Source organism: Micromys minutus, assembly GCF_963924665.1.
Source record: "Micromys minutus genome assembly, chromosome: 24".
Lineage (NCBI taxonomy): Eukaryota > Metazoa > Chordata > Mammalia > Rodentia > Muridae > Micromys > Micromys minutus.
In genome coordinates, this window is record NC_137959.1 from 18,161,311 (window position 1) to 18,178,299 (window position 16,989).

General features: G+C 40.5%; 1 protein-coding gene across 1 annotated transcript; it reads right to left on the minus strand.

Annotated features, from left to right (window-relative positions):
- Nucleotides 1–810: 810 nt before the first annotated feature.
- On the minus strand, nucleotides 811–16,968 carry NUDT21 (nudix hydrolase 21). The gene is made up of 7 exons (XM_080936699.1): nucleotides 16,743–16,968; nucleotides 12,356–12,556; nucleotides 11,615–11,678; nucleotides 8,317–8,406; nucleotides 5,118–5,193; nucleotides 3,371–3,485; nucleotides 811–1,065 (listed from the first exon to the last, which is right to left on the minus strand). The coding sequence occupies exons 1-7, from the start codon at nucleotides 16,856–16,858 to the stop codon at nucleotides 1,044–1,046; spliced, it is 684 nt and encodes a 227-aa protein (XP_080792825.1). The 5' UTR covers nucleotides 16,859–16,968; the 3' UTR covers nucleotides 811–1,043.
- Nucleotides 16,969–16,989: the final 21 nt, after the last annotated feature.

Below are 16,989 nucleotides of genomic sequence, written 5' to 3' on the forward strand. Positions count from 1 at the left end.
GGGGTTTAAAGTTGCTGTTTTCCTTAGGCTGACAAAACCTGTCCTGACCTCTAGAATCCAGTTGATTCAGAATATTCCTTTTCTTATGTTATTTCTGAGGTAGGGACTTGCTAAGTATCTCAGCTCTACTCGGATTCTTGATCCTCCAGCATCAAGCACCCAGGTGCTGGGATTACAGATGTGTACCACCATACCCAGCCTATTCTAAAATACTTTTGAAAGTTTTGCTGCTTGCTAAAATCGTGATTTTTATCATTATATATACACCACAAGTGTAACTCTATAATCTGAAAGTTTAAAACCTCATGTAAATTTATCATGGCTCACTCAGTAAGAAGCAATTTCACAGCAGCACAAATAATCACTATCCCATTATATAAAGCAAAATACTGCAATGAGTTCTACATAGGCCTCTTTTTACACCAATTCCAATGGTTTTCAGCTTACCTATTCTTAATGGTTTCCCAAATGTTTAATGTCTCGACTTGTAAAGTAAGTCCTAGAGAGTTATAAAATATACTCGTCAGAAAATATACTGGGGATTCTTTGTAACAGAGTGTAGTCTGGTACACACTGCACCTCAGACTTAATCAGATAAATTTAGTTCCCAAGAGTAATGGAAAGTCCTCATTACAAACACCTATAACAGTCTAGGACCATATGCTTACAACACTACTGGAGCAAAGGGCCCACAATCTCACCTTATCTAAACATGATCATGTTTTAACATTCCCTAGTCTAACGAGGGGAAAAAAAGGATCCTCAGCTATAAGACTTTTCAGAGTTTAATGAGAAACTTACAAAAAAAAACAAATAAGAAATTCACCTTTTTAATGTACAAAAAATGTATGAGTAGAACCAAAAGTTACTGAACACTGTCACATGTTCACACCATATCTAGTTCATATTCATTTTACTCTTCAAATAGGAAGGTGGTGACAATTTAGGAATAAGAGAAAACCAAAACTTGTTCTACAGTTATTCTTCTACATGTGTAAGCTGTGCTCACAGAGACGGCTTCTTTTACTTCTGTGTACAGGAATTCAGTTGTATATAAAATTGAACCTGCATTTTAAAAAACAGAAAACTTTTATTAAAAACAGTATTAGTTATACAGTTTCCACCTTCAACAAGGAAATTACCTGGCCATTTCTCCCCTGCTGACATGTTTAGCATTTCTATATTAAGATGCAGTCTGACCTCACTGGTCATACTTACATACTACAGAAGAGCCGCTGAGTAAACACCATGAGAAACATTTAAAGTGTAAATTTGGTTAATTATGAATTACAAAGTTCCTTGAAGGCGTTAAAAAGTTCTTACATGTCCTTTGCTCTGTGCGCACATGATACAGCAAGAGGCCAAAGTAAAGGAGCAAAAGCTGAAGGAGGATTAGTGACAAGGTCAAAAGGCTTCCAAGCTCCCCAGCCCTGTGAGGAAACTACCATCCCCATTTGCATATGAAGTATATGACGCAAACAAGAGTTAAGAACCCTGAGATTCCACCTCACACCAGTCAGAACAGCTAAGATCAAAAATTCAGATGACAGCAGATGCTGGAGAGGATGCAGAGAAAGAGGAACACTTCTCCACTGCTGGTGGGGTTGTAAACTGGTACAACCACTCTGGAAATCACTCTGGCAGTTCCTCAGAAAATTGGACATAATACTACCTGAAGATCCAGTTATTCCGCTTCTGGGCATATACCCCAGAGAAGCTCCAACATACAACAAAGACACATGCACCACAATGTTCAAAGCAGCTCTATTTATAATAGCCAGAAGCTGGAAAGAACCCAGATGTCCTTCAGTAGATGAATGGATACAAAAATTGTGGTACATTTACACAATGGACTACTACTCAGCTATCAGAAACAATGACTTTACGAAATTCTCAAGAAAATGGATGCATCTAGAGAATATCATCCTGAGTGAGATAACCCAGTCACAAAAGACATAATATGCAGTCACTGATAATTGGATACTAACCCCAAAAAGCTCTGAACACCCCAGAAACAACTCAGACTGTGTGAAGTTCAAGAAAAGAAAAAAAAAGAAAAGAAAAGAAAAAACCATTATGTTTATTCCTTACACACCAAGAAAACTTTGACTAATTCCGGGTTACATCCTGTTTTACATGTACTTTATGCTCATTGTAACTAGTAAGATCTTAATGCACACTATCAAACCTTTAAAAAAAAAAAAAGTCAAGCACTGACAAAAATGTATTCATATACTTTTATGCAAAAATGCTTAAAATTTGTACATTTATCTTTGTTTTTTAAAATAAAGTTGTTCAATTAAAAAAAAAAAAGAGTTTGGTCCAAGCTTTACCCACAGCAAGTTCTGAAAGGAGCTAGAGAGATGGGGTTAAGAGCTGGCTTCTCTTCAGGACTAGGTTCACTCAGAGGACTCAGTACCCACAAAGCAGCTCACAACTCTCTGTAACTTGAGTTCCAGGGATTTGACACCCACATACAAACATACATGCAGCAACACACCAATGCAAATAAAATAAAAATAAATCATGAAAAGTGACATCAAGAAACTAAACTAATAAAAATCAGTTTAGAAAATGCATACTCAAATGGGGCATGGTGGCACACACTTTTGATCCCAGCACGCCCAGGAAGAGGCAAGCAGATCTCTGGTTTCTCAGACAGCCTGGTCTGCATAGTGAGTTCCAGCATAGCCAGGGCTATGTAGAGAAACCCTGTCATGTAAAAAACAAACAAACAAAGAAAGAAAAACCCACTTACAACAACAATAAAACAACTATTTAACTAAAAACTCAGACTCCATGTAAAACTATAGGGCTATATACACCATTTGCCAATTCAGACCTAAGTATAGTCAGTTCCAAAAAAGAAAAAGAATAAATGACAAGAAGACTTGAGTATCCACACCCTCCTCCTCCCTTTCCTTTGGTTTTTGAGGGGTTGTTTTGTTTTGTTTGAGACAGTTTGTCTCTCTGTGTAACATGCCCTGGCTGTCCTGGACTTGCTTTGCAGACCAATTCAAACTCAGAGACCCACCTGCCTCTGCTTCCTGAGTGCGGGATTAAAGGAGTGCTCTACTGTGTGATCATCCCTATTTTTATATCAACCACTACTTTGTGTTTTAAATATTGACTGTTTTACCAGCTCTTCTTTGAACAGACACCAGACCTGAGGAAGAACAGTTACATGTCAGAACATCATGCCATAATTTGAGTCTTCTGGTACTTTTAAGTATATTTTAATATACTGATTACATACAATGTAAAAACACATCAACTGTCTTTATATTCCTTAAGCCCTAAAATTTGTGCTATGTCACTTCTCAAGTGGCTCCGAATGTCTTTAATTTGACATCTTACATAGTTTCCGTACCTGCTCAACAGCTGAGGAAGACTAGAAATGATGGGTCCGTATCCCGGTGCATTGTCATACAATTCAAACAACGGTGCAGCGACCAGCTTGTAATTTTTAGGGACCGCAAACAAGGCTATAAAACAAAAACAAAACAGTATTAAATTTCCTTAATCTTTCATATAATTTTTACTTTGTAATTTTGTAATTAATCACTTTGTAATTAATCAACAATTGTACATTTGAGGAAAGCTTTGATGTGTGTGTTCATCCATTGCAGGCACATGTGCAGGACTGAGGCTAGAGGCTAGCTAGCATCAGGATGTTTTCCTCACCTCCCCATCCCCTGTTTTTCTGGGGTTTTTTTGAGGCAGAGTTTCTGTGTAGCCCTGGCTGTCCTGAAACTTGCTCTGTAGACCAGACTGGCCTTGAATTTAGAGATCCACCAGCCTCTGCCTCCTGAGTGCTGGGAATAAAGGTGTGTACTAGCACACCTGGCCAAAGTTCCCCACCTCCACCTTACTTTTTGAGAGTTTCTCAGTGAAGGTGGAGCTCACTGTTTTGGCTAGACTGGCTGGCCAGAGAACCCCCAGATGCCACCTGTCTCTCTGCTTACCAGTGTAGGGTTAAGAGGTACACCACCATGCTCATCTCTTTACATGGGTGCTGGAGAACCGAACTCAGGTTCTGATGACTGCAGTGAGCAATGTACCTGCTGAGCAATCTCCTTAGCTCTGAGAAAAACTTTTAAGGAAAAAGACAATTCTCATTACTCCCTTTGTAATTGTCTGTACTGTCTAGAGATTAGATTTAAAACATCCTCTCAAGAAAGAAATGTCATAAACTTAAAAAAGCAAATTAAAAATTGCCTTGAGTTTTTAATTTAATTTTAAATTCTCCTATAAAACTACTGTAAGAAATGGAACCAGGCACTGTGACAATTCCAGCATTCAAGAGACTGGAACAGTTGGACCAAGATTTGGAGGCTTACTTGTTCCAGGCACGAGGAACAGAGTTCAATCCCCAAAACCCATATAATGTATACTTGTAATCCTGGTGCTGGTAAAAATCCTGGTGGCCAGCCAATTTCACCTAATTGGTGAGCTACAAGAATGAGGACATTCCTAATGACACTCAGTCAGGGAGGGAGGGGCAAATAGGGAGGCTGAAAAACAACTCAGCGGTTAAGAGCAATTGCTATTCTTCCAGAGGACTGGAGTTTAGTTCCCATACCAGCACCCATGTGCGCATACCACCATGCATGCATGCACACACATATGCATATGTGCGCCCTGGAGGCAAGCATGGGCTACATAGCAAGAACCTGAGTAGCAGTGAAAGCGTGTAATCCAGCTCTTGAGAAGCAAAAGCATTAGGATCAGGAGTTCAAGGCCAGTGTAGGCTATGAGATTTTCAAAGTTTTATCCTTTGTTCTTGAGGTGAGGGGGGCATAGAGATGGGAGGCTGGGAAGAACAGTTACTTGTTGAAACACAGCAGGTCTGAAGATAATCTCCAATCTTAAGGTCTTTACCTTACCATAGTAGGAAAATCAGTAATAACAGCTCAACTACAAAAACTACAATAATCTCTTATTTTAAGCTCTAGTTCGATTTCATTCTCCTTACACCATGACTGGCACAAAGAGAAACTTGGTAATTCTGTATAAGTATGACAAGTTTTTCAGTTTAATAGTGAACCTGAACTTCTTAAGAAACCTGAAGAAGACAGGCAGAGAACCTCTGAAGAGCTTTTAGACAACTACCTTACCTTTCTCTTGAAGCTGAACCAGAAACAACTTCTTATGTTCCTTGGGCTTTGTTATATGTGCAGGAATATACGGGTACTAAAACAGAAAATGAAAGTAACTTGTGGGTTTCAAGCATCACTATTCTTAACCTCATGTGTTAACTATGAGCTTCTCCCAATTACAGACACAAAGCTCAACTACCCTCACATACTAACTCAGCCCAACTGTACCAATTACCCCATGGCCTCATTTAGTTCTCTACATGTATACTTCCCAGGACACTGCTTCTGTTTCCTTTCCCTTTAATGGACCTACCTAACAGATACAGTAAGTGCCTTCACACATACACATAGTAAATAGTAAACCCATCAGCTGTTTAAGTACAAAAGCCAAAGAATATATGGCTGGGAAATTTACAACACAATCAAATTTTGGTTTTAAGATAAGTTACTGCTGCTGTTTCTACATATTGTTACTAAAATACTCTAGAGTCCTTGTATAATCATGTTTACTCCATGAAAACTTTGAAGCCTTTGAGGTGTTTGGCAGGATGCTCTTTGCCCCTTCTTCCTACCTCCTATACACACAGCACATGCTTTAAGAACAAATACGAATTAAATGAAGTTCTGCCAGCTGGGCAGTCTAACTACTGGGTAAAATGGAGAAAATACTTAGAAAAAATTAAAGGACAAAAAGAACTAGAGGGACTACTGCTCTAGATCGATTGGATATATTGGGGGTGAGGTATGATCATCACACTCACTTTTTACATAGAAACTTTTGAAGCCAGGACCTGGGGCTGGAGAGATGGCTCAGCAGTTAAAAGCACTGACTGCTCTTTCCAGAGGACCTGGACTCAGTTCCCAGCATCCAGATGGCAGCTCACAACTGTCTGTAACTCCAGGATCCAACACCCTCACACAGACATACTTGCAGGCAAAACACCAATGCACATAAAATAAAATTATTATTAAAAAAAAAAAAAGCTAGTACCTTCCCAAGACTGTGCAGTTTAGTGAAGCCACTGATCTATCCGATCTTTCCTCAATACAAAAGCCTACTACCTATTCCCTGTTCTCTCATCCTCACTGGCACCAAAACAGCACTCAAGTTAGGACAATTATACATCAGCACACCCCTAAAGTACCAATGAGCTCAAGTAACTACCCCAGGCTTTGGAGGTCCATCTGAAAACCAGATTAACTGTGAAGGGACAGGGCCAAGTAGTTCAAAGTGCACACTTGAAAAACACCCATGGCTCACAACAGCAAATCTTGGTCACACAGAATAATCTCCTTCTATTTGCTGCTTCCCCTTTCTACAAGGCTACTCCCTAGTTCTGCTCTTAAGAGCTAAACTGGTGAGGCTCACATAAAGACAGAGACACGGAAGTAACGATACACCTTTCCATGGTGACGCCCAATGAAAACAACCAAGTTGGCTAAAGCCAAATAAACACAGCACACTTCACTGACAACCATACTTTCAGTGAAGTAAAGGAACAGCACAGCACAGAGCCATATAGTAAAGGAGATAAGGAGGGTATTCAGCAAACAGCCTGGAAGACTTGAGTTATCACTGAGCATTTTCCTTCCAATTAGGTCAAGGAATGTCCAAGAAACCAAAGCCTGTTTACAATAATGGTTGCACATGTGTGTATGAGGAAACTTTGCTTCCTAAAGCCAGGTCACAGATGTGCTGTGGCAATTCTTAGGGACACCAGTGTCCACAGAGCCCTGTGTACTTGTCCTCAGCTACACAAGGCAGTCAGGAGGGCAGAACATCTTTTGCCTGGCCAATATTGTGTAACACTTGACCTGGAACATACTGTTGTGAAAAGAAGCTCTTCAATAATGGGGCTTTTGATCTGTCCAAAAAAATTTAAGATACTAGCAAACATGAAAATCTGAGCTCAGCCTGCTTTCTTATAGAACGCAGATATACCAGCCCAGGGATGGTACCACTCACAATGGGTTGAACCCTCCCACCTTGATCACCATTTGAGAAAATGCTTTACAGCTGGATCTCATGGAGGCATTTCCTCAAGGGAGGCTCCTTTCTCTGTGATAACTCCAGCTTGTGTCAAGTTGAAATACAAAAGAAGCCAATACGCCTACCAGATAGTATAGAACAAACCATTACCTATGGAGGCAAGCATCTAAGAGACCCCAGTCATCCAGGTCATCTGTATTCACACCTTTGTAGACTCTCCCACTACGTACCAGAGTGCTACAAACAGAATTCAGAAGTGATCATATGCCACTGCCAAGACCAGGAAGCCAACTGACCACAGCTTCCCACTTGGGCACTCGAAGACATCATGTCTTACATCCTCTTTAAGTACACGTTCGAAGGAAGGCAGCTGTCCTAGAGGGAGTTACCCTTCGAAGATGGTGAACTGCGGGAAGCCCTATGTCAGTAACTGGGAAAAACTGAAGACTTCAGTCTAATAGCCAAGAAGGTCTGCTCCACATGATCTAAGGATTAGATCGTTGCCCAACTCTGCCCCACTCTGATTTTTGATGCAGTATCTGTGGCTTCATTAAGACCCTAAAAATTCCAAGAAAATAAATATATATTGCCTTAGGCTACTAAATGTGTAAATAGAGATTTAAGTTTCCTTATTAGAAACACAAAGGATCAAAATGCTTCAGATTCTGGAGTTTAGTAAACTCTGGAATACTTACATTCATGAATATCACCAACTCAAAAAGTCCAGAATCAGAAGAGCCACGGCTTTATTATGTCAAGCAAAGCCCCTGGATCTCAGACCTGTGCATTAGGAATGCTCAGCCTGTAACTCGACGCACAGCAACACTATACCACTGGGCCTTGTTTGTTCCCTTTGCCCCATTAATTGAGCCTGAATCCAATCAACTGATTTATCAACATATGAAACATTTAGAAGAGCACTCATTCAAAAAACATGGATGCTATTGGCAACTGAAACATAAGACAACCTGTTCTCACTTATTGTGTGTGTGTGTGTGTGTGTGTGTGTGTGTGTGTGTGTGTGTGTGCATGCACACATATGCACATAGATACCACAACATATGTCTTCTCTTTCCACCATGTGAGTTCCAGGATCAAACTTGGGTCATGAGGTTTGCAGCAAACCCATTGAGCCACCTTACTATCCCTGATCACTTCTTTAAATGTCTTGTATTAGGTGGGTTTACTGCTTTACCAGATGCCTGGTAAGCACAACTGAACACTGACCTGAGGAGGTTCAAAATTTGGTCTCCACCAGTTCCCAATGCAGTCATCAATGACCCAGTCTTGCAGGACTCCATCTTGACGACCCAGTATCTGTGCAAAGTAGAATAGTAAGTACACTGAACACACACACCTGAGAATTCCCTTCTGTGGTAGAGACTATTTTCAGTGACACTCCTAACAGAGACATCTGTCAGCTAGTGTCTTCCCAATAGATTCCCTCTCTACAATTTATTACCCATTCCATTCTGTCAAAAAACCACAAGATTAGCTTAAAATCTAGCATCAACCTATCAAAAGAACCCACAAAGCTGAGCGTGGTAGTACACCCCTTCAATTCTACACTCAGGAGGCAGAGGCAGGTGAATCTGTGAGTTCAAGGTCTACATAGCAAGCTCCAGGCTGGCCAAGCTTATATAGTGAGACCTTGTCTTCACAAAACATGTCCATTTGCTCTAGCTATACATGGAAAATCAAAGGTGACCATTTATCAACATCAGCCAAATAATATACAAAAAGTTTTCTAAAATCAACTACAACTTCTATAAATCATCCACCTAAAGTTACAAAATTGGAAAGATTCCATTTTCACAAAATTCCATTATTACTCTTTGTAACATAATATAAACTTATTTTGGTCAAGTTAGACTCAGGCTATAGAGATGGCTCAGTGATTAAGAGCACTGACTGATCTACCAGAGGACCTGGGTTCAGTTCCCAGCACCCACATACGTGGCTCACAACAATCTGTGCCTTCAGTTCTAGGAATCCAACCCCATCTTTCTGTCCCAAGGGCACCAAGCACACAGCTGCTGCACTAACATATGCAGACAGAGTCCATACACATAAATAACTCATTAAAAGTTATACTCTACCCATTTCTCCAGTCAAAAATGGTACTCTAAAGTTCAGAACAAGAAGCAATCCCCTGTCCTATCTCACCCATCCCAACTGGCTACAAGACTCAGCTCCTAGTTGTTTTCCCCAGTATTTGTCTCTATGTTTAAAAGTATCCCTTTCTCTCGAACTGCTTTAGAATAGTTTTACATATTAAGAAAGGTCTGAAACTCCCTGACTGTGACTTACATCAGTAGAACACATCTGTTAAACTAATGAATCAACACTACACCAAAGAAACCCATACAGTTTTTGGGTATCTTTTATTTCGGGCCCAGGATTCATCTAAGATATGATATCTATAGTCATCACTTTCTCTGAGGCTGCTCTAGACAGTGACAGTTCCGTTAGTTTGATGATCTTGACAGTTTTGAGAAATACTCGTCAGGATTTTGATTAGTATTTCTCAGTGAGATTGGGATTCTGGCAAGGAAGACAACAGAGGTAAAATGCCATTCTAACAGCAAATCAAATCATATGAAAGGGTCATACGATCAATATGACTCACCACTAATACGAACCATGATTACTTATCTGAGGTAATGCTTGAAAGATTTGCCTCCCTCAACTGTAGGTTAGATTTAAGTATTAATTATTAATATATTAATATAATGCTCAGTTATGCTTTGCCCTATCACCTACCCATTATCAGTATCTGATTAGTCAGTATCTAAGTTAATGCCTACCCTCACAAAAGAACAATTAGTAAACTATACTTAAATTGGACAACTATCATTTCATTTGCTATCACTAGATTTATTCCCACACTGAGAGCTCAGATTGGTTTTCAGCTCAAACAGCACACGACCCGTCTGCTCTGCTCTGTGCACAGCCCAGTTCTCAGCTGAGCACGAGGCCTTCTTTGGCCCTTCTCCTAAGCGCTAGACATTCATGTTCTGATTATTATACCATTAATCTTGCTTTATTCCTTCATGTTGGAAGCAAACTTTATTGTCTGAGAAACAATATAAGACATAATACAGGTTTGAAATTTATACAAGCGTTAAAATAACTATTTTCTTCTACAGTTGCTATATAGTTATATTAAAAAGTTCTGTTATGGAAGTCATATTCCTTCATAATTATGAAGGGATGCTTCAGAATTTTGAGCTTCCTGTATTGCTTCTTTAAATTTTATTATTGTACAGTGTGTGCACTGTGAGTGTACTGCAGCATACATGCAAGAGGTCATAGGACAGCTTTGTGGAGTCGATTTTCTCCCTCCTGTATGTGGGTTCTAGAGATAGAGCCCAGGTCCTCAGGCTTGGTGACATGCACCATTACTAACTGAGCCATCCCACCAGCTCCGCTAAAGTCTTCTAAGTGGCCCCTTGTTTCACAGACACAGCATCTCCTATTACTACAAGAGAATCATGATTTTTGTGACTCATTTAGCTTCCATTTTGACTAAATTTTACATTTTTAGACCATATTTTCTTAAAAAAGCTTTCTTCACAAGTGATATATCTGCTCACTAGGTACAGGAGTTTTGACACAGCTATGCCCCCTGTAAGATCCAAATAAAATAACCAGTTTTCTTGGAGTGGTCACTCTGCAAGGCAGAGATCTGCAGCCTTCTGCCATCCTCTCAGCTAGGAACTATATGTTCCGCTCCACCCTGCACAGCTGCCCTCAGTCCCACTTCACAGGACTCCTACACTGCTTACTAGTCAGGGTCAACTGAGTCAATGCCCACTGACTCCGTTAACAGTCAGTCCTGGCTCAACTGGGCAGAATGGGAAAGACAATGTAGATCAACATAACCTTTATAGATTAAACCAATCCAGCTCAGGCATGTGCTCACTGGCCCTAGAACTTCACACCAGTTCTTCAAAGCTGCATTTCTGACTGACCTCCTGCTGAGCTACGGTTTCTACTAAGTCTGTTATGGTGTGCCTAACAGCCTTCCAGCTCTCTCTAACTTGGTTATTACTTTATCTCTCTGTTAAAGTCTCATTTTATATTCCATAAATACTATTGAATTTATACCTTTTAAAAATTACCTTTCTCCTGACATTTTGGTAGTTTTCAGAAAAACCAGAGGAAAAGTGAGTAGGTTCCTGTGAGACCTCCACCAAAACAGCAGTGTAGCAGTTCTGTTCACCAACACTTTTGTTCTGTTTTCTTTAGCAGCAGGCTCTCACTTTGTGGCCCAGCTGGCTTAGAACTTATCATGCAACCTAAGTGGTCTTGAGCTCAAGACTATCCTTCAGTTTTAAGATTACAAACATGTTTATCTTCCTGGAAATAATTTATACTAGTTCAGATTTAAGTTCTACTTACTGACTACTAACTGCTCAAATTAAACTTATTTTTACAAGACACATAAAAATTTGATTATTTATTAAGTTGGTGGTATTCAGATGGGCAATAAAATTATCAAAGTGGTTAAACAAAAAAATACCTCTGTCATTAAGCGTTTTAGTCCTTCAACTTCATCTTCTCCTGGGTTAAGTTCACCACCAGGTCTGTAAAAGATTAAGAATTTCAGTTTACAATTTAATACAATTTGAGGATAGTAGCAAGAACATAATAATCATCATTTGTATCAGGACACATTTCAGTGCCATCTGATAATCAATCAAAACAAGGGCCAAAGGTGGGATATGTGCTGGAAAGTTGAATTTATAATGTTAAGTACCAGACCACTGTATCCTAAGTTTAAACAGCAAAACTAATGTGTATAGTGAGCACAATCCCTGGCCAGCAATCCACCTCAGCCTTCTCAAAGGATAGCTACACCTAATGGAGTTTAGCAAATAAATATCCAGAGAACAGACTACATTCTTAGATCTGAATAATGGTACATTTTTCAAGACTATCAACTTAGTTTTGAGGCCTTTCTTTTTGGCACAAGCTGATGATGAGTGGGCAAGTAAACATTTAGGGTTATAGATTCAAGTGATTAAGCTACAAGAAAACAAGTGGATTCAGCAACATTCCCATGACTTTGAGAAACTGAGTCTGGCCTAATCTAGCTCTTTGGAAAGGAATAAGCATTTCACTGGAGAAAAATCAAGACTTCTCTTTAAAGACTCTTTCATAGTATTTGTTTAAATAAATAAAGGTTAAACTTGTATTTTAAGCTGCATTAAAAGAACCATTTTTTACACATTGTCTTGCTGTTATCTCAAACACTACTTACAATTTGAAGAAAGTTGTTCCCAGCTGTAGCAGCAACACGTGGGGTAGGCGGTGCTCGTGGACGATCAGAACCCCTTCTACAGTCCTTCTCATCCCGATCTTATCAAATTCCTCCCTCATGCGCTGAAATCTGGCTGCAACAGAGCTGTCCTTCTCATAAAGGGGCTCCTTTGTACCAAAAGTATAATTTGTAAGTGGGTACCTGTGAGGCAAATATAAAAGCACTGGCATGAGAACTAATGGTCTTATATATCTACCAGGACAGTTCAAAACAACACATAGAAACAATACAGAACCACACTGTGCTCAGAAGACCAGCTTTGCAAAGCTTCTTTCTTAAGCAGCACTTTCTTAAGAGCACTGCTGCTGCCTGTGTCAATCACAGACAGCACTGCCCTAAGGCCCTAGAGTGCTTAGCAAAGTGCTTGCTTATCTATACTGGTTTTAGATCATTTCATGGCATGATACTGCAAGTATCAGCCTGGCTCCTCTGACTGACTAATCTAGTTATCACTTCTATTAGCCAACCTGCACTAAGAGCTAATCTGCTTTCTCCCATGTGCTGAGCCACCACTGTCTATCAGCAGCTCCTAGTTGCTTTCCTTTTAATACCTTTAAAAATGAGTTTCTGTACACATATATGTATGGTATTCGATATGTGTGTCTGTGCTCCTTTCACCATGTGGATTCTGGGGAACTGAACTCATAGCGTCAGCCTTGGCAGCAAGCACCAACAGAGCCACCTCACTGGTGGTACAATTATTTTGTTTCTCCCAGTTACCAAATACTCAAGATTTTCCTAGTTCCTTTTCAGATCAATTTTACTTCTTCATTTTTTTGGCTTGCTTGTTTTCTTAGAAGAGTTGCCCTGTACTCACTTGTAGAGCAGACTGGCCTTTAACACTGAGTGACACCCACCTGTCTCTCCCTCCCAAGTGCTGGGATTAAGGACATGCACTACCAGGGGCTTAGACCTGTTTTCTCTTTCCCTCTGAGCCTTGTTTAAGAGAACCCAAACTGTGACTTAAAGTGTTAAAAAATTCATCTTGCTTAGAAAAGATCAAATCCATTTTTATATTTTATCACACATTCCACCTTACATCCTCTTGATTATAGGGACTTTTTCCCCCAGTAAGAATCCCAAAGTATTTCATCTACCAAAAAACCTCTTAATATTGGCCTGGGAAGACAGTCAGTAAAGTACTTGTTAAGCAACCATAAGGACCTAAATTCAATCTCCAGTTCCCACTGTTGGGAGAAGGTTTTGTGCACTGTGTACTCAGATACTGATTTCTATGCCCAGACACCTGACAATGGCATGGTCAAGCATCTCCAGTCTCAATGTTATATAAACACTGTTTTCCATCACCTCTGACGGGTTATTAAAGAGCTGATCTGCCAATTATCTGGGCAGAAGAGAATAGATCAGAACTTCTGATTCCAGTCCGTGGTCTCAAAAGAGGAAAGAGAAGGAAGAATGTGGAGAGAGCAACCATGACCACAAGGACACACATGGACTAGAGTGAACAGGGGCAAGACTGAAATTCAGACAAAAAAACAAAATACAAAAAAAAAAAAAAATTGACTGGGTATTGGCAACCTAGTTAAATTAGAATAGCTCAGAATCTGCCCTGCATAGTTCCTGCAGCTTGTTAATAAAAATACCATATGCTTTTATTCAGGATAAAGTGGCACTGTTTGTCATTACCTGTGAGCAAAGGGGAGGGGGAGATGTAGAACCTCCCCCCACCAATTATATTTACAACCTACCAAAACCAAACAATAAAACCCACCACCACCACCACCACCACCACCACCACCACCACCACCACCACCACCACCACCATCAACAACAACACCACCACACACACACACACACACACACACACACAAAATCTGAGCACGGTGGTCTCACTGTAGTGGAAGTGAAGACAGAAGTATTTCTGGGGTTCAATAGCCAACCAGCCTAGCTTCTCTCCAAGTTCAAGGACAGTGGGGGACCCTGTCTCAATAGAAGGAAGGAAGGAAGGAAGGAAGGAAGGAAGGAAGGAAGGAAGGAAGGAAGGAAGGAAGGAAGGAAGGAAGGTAAGTGGCAAGGGGCTGGAGAGATAGCATATGCAGGCACATCTGCAAACACTACAAACCTGGGCTGGGGAGAGGCTCATGTGTAAAGCACCTGACCACCAAAGAATCTCCAGAACCTATGCAAAGCTGGCTGCAGTAGGCACACCTGAAATCCCACTGCTCCTACAGCAAGCTGATGGCAGATGGAAAAATTCCTGGATGCTTATGAGTCAGGTAACCTGATGCAGCAGATCAAACGAGATCCTATTTCAAACAAGGTAGAAGGTGAGAACTGGTTTCTGAGATTGTCCTGACTTCCACACATGTGCTATGACCCAGGCACAGTATACATTCATAAATGCTGTGAACACACACATACCCCACATACACAACTGCATATATCTGCATGAATGCACAAAAACTCTTGACAGTAACAGACAAGTCCATACTCTCCTCAGTTGTTCTTGAGAAATCAAGGTAGCAAAAAGAAAAACATTAATTCCCGAAGTCAAATTCTAAACAAAAAGTAGCTCTAAAATAATAAAAACATACCATTTTCAGAGAACTTTAAAGATTATAATCAATTTTACAGTAGATCCAAAAATGAGTTTTATACTACACACTTTATGTACTGTACAAGACTTTACATGTGTTAATGTTTGGTTTTCCCAACCTACATTAAAAAGAATCGAGACTAGCCACAAACACATTTCTATTGCAAAGGATCTCTCGGAATGAACTGTTAATGTTTCCAGCTGTGAAATCTGACTGAGCAGCAGCCCACAAAGAGCCTATTCTCCACATCATCATGTGGGCATCTCCAAGCAGAGTGTGTATCTAAACGCCTGGCCATATGCATGCACACTTGGTACACCGAGACTCATCCAGTGTTTCCTAAATGGGAATGTACTGCAGAAACCAAGGCTTACTTCCCACGTAATGGGTGGTTCACCCAGGTGAGCTCAAGCTCACAGCACACTGATTTGACTTCTCAGCACTGCATTCACATAGGAAGCAAAAAGTAACATAATACTCAACCTGCAAAACATCTTGCTTAGCACATCTATTTCAACAACTCTACCTGAACAGATGGTTCTGGCTTATCACTTTAGTCATACAGATCTTGTGCTTCCAATTTTTTACCTTTTTGAGGTGCTGGAGACAGAATCCGTGGCATTACACACACCAGGCAAGCCCACTGCCAGTTAGCTAACTACTCCTGAGTTCATTTTTTTTTTTTTTGTTTTGTTTTGTTTTGTTTTTTTAATAGAACACTTGCCTCCTCCATTTTATGGGAGTGTAATAAGCACCTAAGTGACAGGAAATTAAAGGGCTACTGTGTATTTTGGGAGAAAAGTAAATTTGCATAGACACTATTTCCACATTTTATAAACTTTATATTTCATTACCTAAGTTTGCACGCCAGTACTTGTTTTGCCAAAATCAAGGGTAGTTCTTCTTAAGAACAGTTCTCAAGAGCTCAAGAAGTTTTCAATTTTATGTCACATTTAGTTTTAGGAGAAAAGGTTTATTTATTTGAATATGAAACAGAGAAACACTAAAATGACTTACCCAACACCCCCTATCAGCAATGTCTTGCACCTTTTAAACACAGAACCAGCCTAAACTGGACACTTTTTCCCATTAGAATCTGCTCCACAGATACCGAACACCATATAAGCTATATCCCAAACCCAGTTTCTTGCTGCAACAAAATTCTGTTTTGAGTGATCCCGAAATGCAATCATTTGCAGAAGAAAAACGTTTGTTGAAAACAAAACAGCCTGCAAACAGGCTTTCTGGGCAACATGTAAGGTACCTCCAACTGTCTGAAAGTACAACCAGACAACAAAGTGTGTACTCCCAATTTAGGTCTACTGGGAATCTGCAATGATGTTGTATATGGTCACTTTGGTAGACAAGACATACAAATGCAAAAAGGTAGACCACACAGCGCGAAAAAGGAATAAATGTGGCCACTGGATGGAATACTACACAACATCTAAAGAAAAAAAAACTAGACCGTTAAGAGGTAAATTTGGAAAACTTACTGCAAAAGAAATGCACACCCTACAAACTTGATAGTTATCCAAATAAATACAAATACATGTGCGTTGAAACAACCAGCAACGGACTGAAAGAATTATGATGAATTCAAAGCAAACGTGGGTTTTAGCCATGAAGAGAAAGGGGGAACGAACCTCGCTTTAAAATAGGAAAACTGCCAAGTCGGGGTCTAGAAACAGGTCTGAGAAAGAAAGCGCGCATCCCGGAAGGGACATACCACACCGCATCCGGCGTGAGGGAGGCCGCACCGTACTTACAGGTTAATGGTGCGCTCCAGGGTAAGGGGCTTGGTTTGCTGGATGTACTTGTTGCCGAACTGGTTGACCCCCCGGGGCCAGCCCGTCTGTGAGCGATTGGGCGGCACCACAGACATGCTGAACAGCTCCGACACTGCCGACGTGCAAAAAGGGGGTCCCGGGGAGACGTCCGCGGGGCGGGCAGCGGTTATCTGCGTCCCGCTCAGAAGCCACCGCCCGCCATTAACAGTCGAGAGCAAGGGGAGCT

Coding starts and splice junctions, on each gene's coding strand:
- NUDT21 (XM_080936699.1), bottom strand. CDS start 16,858: ATGTCTGTGGTGCCGCCCAATCGCTCACAGACGGGCTGGCCCCGGGGG. Junction 8,407..11,614: donor TAAAACGCTTAATGACAGAG/GTATTTTTTTGT, acceptor TACTTTGCACAG/ATACTGGGTCGTCAAGATGG. Junction 5,194..8,316: donor CAAATTTTGAACCTCCTCAG/GTCAGTGTTCAG, acceptor TTTCTGTTTTAG/TACCCGTATATTCCTGCACA.